Genomic DNA, 6,062 nt, shown 5'->3' with positions numbered 1-6,062 from the left:
CCTGTTTATTAAGAGCATTATCATCTTCTTCCCGACGAAATTGTTCTTGTGCTTGAATAATATCCTCAAGCATTCTTTGGTTGACATCCTCTTCTTCTTTCAACAAATTATCCAATTCGGTAGGATCGAAATCATGATAATCTGATGCACCCACTTCTTCATCACTACTAGAGTCTTCATCATCACTATAAAGTTTCATTTTTGCTAAGAAAATCACAAACCCTAGTTTTTTTCTTTTTTCCCTCTACTTCTTCTTTCCCTTCAAACCTTAAAAGAGGAAATGAATTTCTACTCTAGTCCTAACACTATAATCAAACTCAAACACTAATTAATTTAACTAATTGATTTAATTAATCATCACTAATTTAATAAGGGCATATTAGGCATTAACATAAATAGTGGATAAGGGGTTTCTACAAATTACTTCCTAATGACCCTATTTTATCATGTAGTTATAGGCCCCAATTAAGTGGCATAGCCCCAATTTAGCAAGGTTAACTAAACCTAATAACCAACTATGTAGCATGAGGATATGAAATGCCTATATACCATGAACAAATTGTAGATGTAGACAGATGATAACGCAACTGATAAACCAAGATTTTGGTTTAGAAACGTCGAGATGGCTGAGATCTTGCTCTTGCTCTGACTTAACAATCCACGTTCAATGGCTGAAATCTTGCTCTGACTTAACAATCCAGAGCCAAGTTTGGGCTCTAAAGGGGGCTAACAAAAATTACAAATTTGGGTGGACTAAGAAATTTAAGAAATGGGGGGCTAAAAAGTGTGAGAAGTCTTCCCTCTTCAGATATATACTCAGGGATGTTTCCACAAAGAAAATTGAGATGAAATACACAAGGCTTCTCTGCTTTATTTGCTCTAGTACAAAATGACCAACTCTTGGGTGGTGGCATATCATGTCACAGATACCCCACAAATGAATAATTTAGTTTTCGAAACAATGAACATTCTAATAAGAAATCCTACCAATGAGTATAAGGTCATTCAGAGCCAAGATTAAACCACACCCCGGAAAAGGGTTCACCGGTGAATGCATCAAGAATGTTTTGATAAACAGCAAATAAAAATCATACTCTTTTATGTTTGTTTTCTTTCAACAAATAAGTTTGACATGGTAATATTGGACCTCGACAAAAACAAAATAAACAAATTCTCTCTCTCTGTAGAAGGGCTCAAGGAACTCCCTGCATGAAAATGAATGACTCAATACCTAGTTTATCTGATGGGGAAGCCTACAAAACAACTTCTGTTTAAATTACCTAAAAATAATCCAGATAAATTACTTTTATCACAGATATTGTGATAAGAGGCTTGCTGATAATGACATTCTGCTTGAAATATGCAAGAGAAAAACACACTTCGTAATGAAGACGAAACACATTTTAGTGGACGTGTTACCTTCAGCTGAAGTTGAATCCACCAGCCGGAAGCTCACTCCCCCCAAACTGGAACCCAGATGGGCCAGCAGCAGCTGCTGCGTCACCAGGGGGCAATGGCTCATCATCCTCTTCCATCCAGTAAGTCTCAAGAATCTTCACTGCCTTCTCATAAATCTCTGTGTTGTCATGACTCTGCAGATTTTCAATCTTCTCTAACCCTTCAGATTCATCAATTAACTGTGCATACACATTTACACCACCAGTAGTACCCAAGTTCTTCTCAGCTTCCCCAACCTTTAAGATATTCTCTAAACCTTCTAAACAAACTGTAACAATTCTTGGGTCAGGACAAACGAGGAGATCACATAGCGGTCTGATGCAACCCTGGCCCACCAGATACCTAAATTCAAATAAAACAATTCCCCCACATTAATCGGAATGCACAATAGCAAGGAGCAAAAGCGTTTCCAGAAAGGATAACATCATACTTGATTTGTTCATGGGTACCACCAGAAGTAGCATTTGAGATAGCCCATGCAGCCTCTTTCTTTATATCAAACTCAGCAGTTTGAAGCAGATGTATCAGAGGGCCTATGATTTCAGCTGCAACGACAGCCTGTATAAAAGTTGGACATAGTTTAGTGTGAAACCTTCAAACAAACTCGCAAAACCAAAAATCAAAGATATGAAGTCCTAAAGAAGTCCTAAATATAGATTTGAAGCAAGAATGAAGATGTTAAATGAATCCTTCAAAACAGCCTGTATAATTGAGAAAGTTAGGCACAGTTAAATATAAATCTTTCCAAGTATCTTGCGCAGACAAAAGATCAACGATTCAAACAAGTTGAATATGAATCTTCCTAATTATCAAACATAGACAAAGATCAACGATTCAAACAAGGTTGTGTCGAGGAGAAAAAAATGATTTAAACAAGCAGCATATAGATTATTTGAAGCAAGGATGAACACGCCAAAGTGAATCCATGCAATACCTGTATCTGATCCTTGTTCCCTGCTGTAATGTTTGAAATGGTCCAGCAAGCTTCCTTCTTGATGCTTTTCTTGTGATTGTTCGTAAGCAAGTTCAGAAGGCAAGGAAGTGATTGATGGTTGATAATGATCTGCAAAAGAAGGATGCAACAACACATTAGGTAATAGATGAACATCTTACACAACCATTAAGAAACATTACGAGGAGTCGTGCATATACTTCTACCAGCTACAAACCCCTATTGCTGGATGATTGTCAACTACTTTATTTTTTATATGCAAATACTATGTAAAGCTACATAAGATTTATATCCAACAAAAAGCAACAACAATTATTTTCTCCAAGTTCAATTCACTATAATAGTTAAATAGAGTTCATATGACTGGAAGACCCCATACAACTTATAGAAACAACAACAAAAAAAACATTTGTTTAAACCCCAAGAACAACTGGGTTAAGGAAGAGACGGGTCAATTAAGATTAAAACATCAAGACATCAAATTCTAATTATTCTATACCTGTGTCTGCATATCATCACCAGTAACAATATTTCCAACCGTGCGAAGGGCAGGAATGAGCACTGACGGGGAAGGATGCCTGAGGGGAATAAAAGAAGTACAGACACTGTCAACTTCTGAATGCAGATCCATAGATAATAAAAAGGCCCGACAGAAATCGCATCGCAAATAAAATTATTACTAACATTAGAAGCTCCACAAGACGTGGACAGACATTAGCTTCGATAACAGCCTGGATTTTGTCATTTGTACCATCAGACAAATATGATAAGGCCCAACAAGCATCTGTCAGGACTTCCTCATCCGTTGAATGAATGAGACGCTCGAGTGCTGGTAGAGCAGGTCTTGTCTGCACAAAGAGTAGATGAGAAACATTAAACAAACAGCATATGACTTACATCCATTACAAAAGAATCCTCCAACTCAATCCAACCTGTTCAAAAGGAGGCTGAGGCTTGCCCCTGCAGAAGTTTGATAAAGTCCATGTGGCATTCCTAAGCATAGAAAGTTTGGCATGCTCATTCAACTGTTGAAGCAATGGAATCAAAGCCCCTTGTCCAAGAACAAGATCTCGGCATTTGGGGGAATCACCAGCAACATTCCCAAGTGCCCAGACAGCCTGTTAAGTCAAGAACAAAAATCATTAACATCCTAGCTTACTTATCCGATAATATAATATATGTATATATATATATACTATATATACAACAGCAATTCACAATACATTCTAACCATAGCTACAAAGTTTGCATCAAACCTGAAAGAACCGATTGGAAACTATGTAAAGATACAAATAATTCACAGACAGGGTAAAACATAAACCTGTTCGCGAACATCGTCACTTGGAGATCCAAGAAGTTTGACAAAAATAGGAACTGCCCCACTCTCAATTACAACCCTAGTGTTATCTGAAGTTCCTGAAGCAACGTTTGTGAGAGCCCAAGCTGCCTCAAACTAATCAAATATCATAAATCAGTATTCAACCCTAATACAACCAACAAAAACAATTCTTAAACAAACAAAAAAAAATACTAACAAAAAAAAATTCCTTACCTGTAGCTGTGGGTAATCTTCTCTCATTAGAAATTCCACAAATTTAGGAACAACACCCGATTGAATAACTTCCTCGATCGGAGGACTTCGTTCTATTGACAAACAAATTCATCAAATTTCAACATAAAGGGGAAAACTCATAGAAAGAGGGAAAACAGTCATATCAAAAATCAATACCAATTGATAGTAGTTTCCGAAACTGTGTAGTCGCCTCAAGCTGTGACTCTCTTTCATCTGACCATACTCCCGCAATCATCGAAGGCAGACTTTCAAGCTACAATAACAGAAGCCCTAAATCAGGCTTCAAACTCGCTAAAATCAACTACTCAAAACAACGCAATCAAATCAAAATTACGGATTACGATATTATTACCTTCTTTTCAACACCAGTGCCGGCACCTTGAATAGCAGAAGTTGGAAATTGTTGAGCTTGCATACCTTCTCTTCTCTTCTTTTGTAAAGATTCCTCTCGTTTATTCTTACGGATCTCAACCATATTATCTTCTCTTCTTCTTCTTCCTTCATCTGCATCTACTGCTACTTTGTATCGATTCCTTCGGACCTCCGTCCTCGCGTTTGGCCTAAGAGACATCTTTGCTGGCTTTTACTAAATAAATCACACAAACAAAACCCTAGAAAATCAAACTCAAAACAATCAAGATCAGAATCGACAGAATTGAAATCGGGACTGAATTGAAAACCCTAATTCCAGAAGTAGACTTACCAGTTAGAGAAGACGAAGAAGAAGTGTGGGCGGAAGAGGGTTTGGGTTTTGTTGAGTGATTGATACATTAGAGATCATTTTATAAGCAGTTTTAAACACTTTCCATTCATGCTAAATTACTAGATTGGACCTTGATCTAAATTTTATTACGATATTTGACAAGAAATTTGAAATCAAACGGTAAGAAACCAATCAGTAGGAAATTTGTCTGACCTATTCGGAAAAATAGTTGACTTAATCGACGGTGGATTGTGTAGGAAATCTGATGTGGCAGATGGTGAAGTATTGGAGGTCAACGATGTGCTTACAAGTTAACTTGATTTTGACCTGCCGAGGAAAACACCCATCACCTAAGCGAATCATCAAAGGCGGAAGCTGCTGCACATACCCCTGCCATTTTTTTTTTGAAGTGTAAGGTTAATATCGTATAAAAAAGAAAATGTAATAAGACGGAAGGTCCCCATTTTGATTACATTAGCTTATATTCTATCAATTAGTACTTTTCAGTGTGTAACAAGGTCTCTAAAAGATTAACCCCAAAACCATTTCTCTGCTTTGCCCCAGTGAAAAATAAGTTTCTTAATCTCATTGATTATAACTCCTTCTGATCTGGGAGATTTGTTGGCCATCACCCTGCGATTTCTTTCTTCCCAAATGGACCTGATAATGGCAAAGATGAGTAAAGGCCAAATTTTCCTTCCTCTATTTCTTCCTCTTCTGAATTTCCAGGCTTGTAGCTGAGCTTCCAATGATCCTCCATTAGCCCATCTCACATTATATCCTCCTATGAAATAATTCCAAATCTTATGTGTATAACTGCAGTGAAGCAGTAGGTGATTAACTGTTTCAGCTTGGGAGTTGCAGAGAGAGCACATCATGTTCTGAATTGGAACTCCTCTTCTGACCAGATTATCAGTTGTTGGTATTGCATTTTGAGCAGCCAACCACATAAAAGTCTGATTTTTAGGTGGCACAAATTTAACCCAGATGCATAGATATGGAGGAGGAGGAGGAATGAGTGGTTGTTGTTGCTGTTGTTGATCTATTAACCAGTTGTAGCAGCTTTTAGTAGAGAATCCACCTGCAATGTTGCACTTTAATTCATCTTCCTGATCATTTAGTGAAGGAGGAGATCCTAACCATTCAAATAGTTGAAGCATTTCCAGCAGTTATGATTGGTTGAGATTTCTTCTTAGCTTGATATCCCAAGTGTTATTGGCCACTAATTCTTGCAATGTAGCATTCTTCTGGGTCGAGATTTTGAAAATGTTTGGGAATCTACTTTTTAATACTTGATTATCCTTCCATTTATCCCACCAGAAATATATATATCTTTGCCACTTCTTATTTCCAGAGTACACATATCTTCAATTACT

General features: G+C 37.3%; 2 protein-coding genes across 3 annotated transcripts; both read right to left on the bottom strand.

Moving 5' to 3' along the window:
• Positions 1 to 1,040: 1,040 nt before the first annotated feature.
• Positions 1,041 to 4,748, bottom strand: LOC113358180 (importin subunit alpha-2-like). 2 transcript variants are annotated; one of them, XM_026601711.1, is made up of 11 exons: positions 4,687 to 4,748; positions 4,336 to 4,594; positions 4,140 to 4,236; positions 3,963 to 4,054; positions 3,732 to 3,863; positions 3,343 to 3,528; positions 3,095 to 3,258; positions 2,910 to 2,988; positions 2,393 to 2,521; positions 1,889 to 2,016; positions 1,041 to 1,800 (listed from the first exon to the last, which is right to left on the bottom strand). In XM_026601711.1, exons 2-11 carry the CDS (start codon positions 4,552 to 4,554, stop codon positions 1,422 to 1,424), a joined length of 1,605 nt encoding a protein of 534 aa, XP_026457496.1. In that variant the 5' UTR covers positions 4,555 to 4,594; positions 4,687 to 4,748; the 3' UTR covers positions 1,041 to 1,421. The 2 variants fall into 2 exon arrangements, with proteins under 2 accessions (XP_026457496.1, XP_026457495.1); XM_026601710.1 differs by having other exon boundaries at positions 4,336 to 4,569; positions 4,687 to 4,747.
• A 468-nt stretch (positions 4,749 to 5,216) lies between these two features.
• Positions 5,217 to 5,846, bottom strand: LOC113360390. Its single transcript, XM_026603901.1, has one exon. The coding sequence runs from the start codon at positions 5,844 to 5,846 to the stop codon at positions 5,217 to 5,219; it is 630 nt and encodes a 209-aa protein (XP_026459686.1).
• Between the last annotated feature and the right edge of the window lie 216 nt (positions 5,847 to 6,062).

The sequence above is a fragment of the Papaver somniferum genome, chromosome 3 (genome assembly GCF_003573695.1).
Source record: "Papaver somniferum cultivar HN1 chromosome 3, ASM357369v1, whole genome shotgun sequence".
NCBI lineage: Eukaryota > Viridiplantae > Streptophyta > Magnoliopsida > Ranunculales > Papaveraceae > Papaver > Papaver somniferum.
The sequence above is the reverse complement of the archived record's forward strand: the minus strand, read 5'-3'. Positions and strand labels throughout refer to the sequence as shown.

Excerpts from the sequence above, each read along its gene's own strand:
- LOC113358180 (XM_026601711.1), bottom strand. The coding sequence starts at position 4,554 with ATGTCTCTTAGGCCAAACGCGAGGACGGAGGTCCGAAGGAATCGATAC. Across the intron at positions 3,864-3,962 it reads AAGATTACCCACAGCTACAG|TTTGAGGCAGCTTGGGCTCT; the intron begins GTAAGGAATTTT and ends ATATTTGATTAG. Across the intron at positions 2,989-3,094 it reads CGTCTTGTGGAGCTTCTAAT|GCATCCTTCCCCGTCAGTGC; the intron begins GTTAGTAATAAT and ends TATTCCCCTCAG.
- LOC113360390 (XM_026603901.1), bottom strand. The coding sequence starts at position 5,846 with ATGCTTCAACTATTTGAATGGTTAGGATCTCCTCCTTCACTAAATGAT.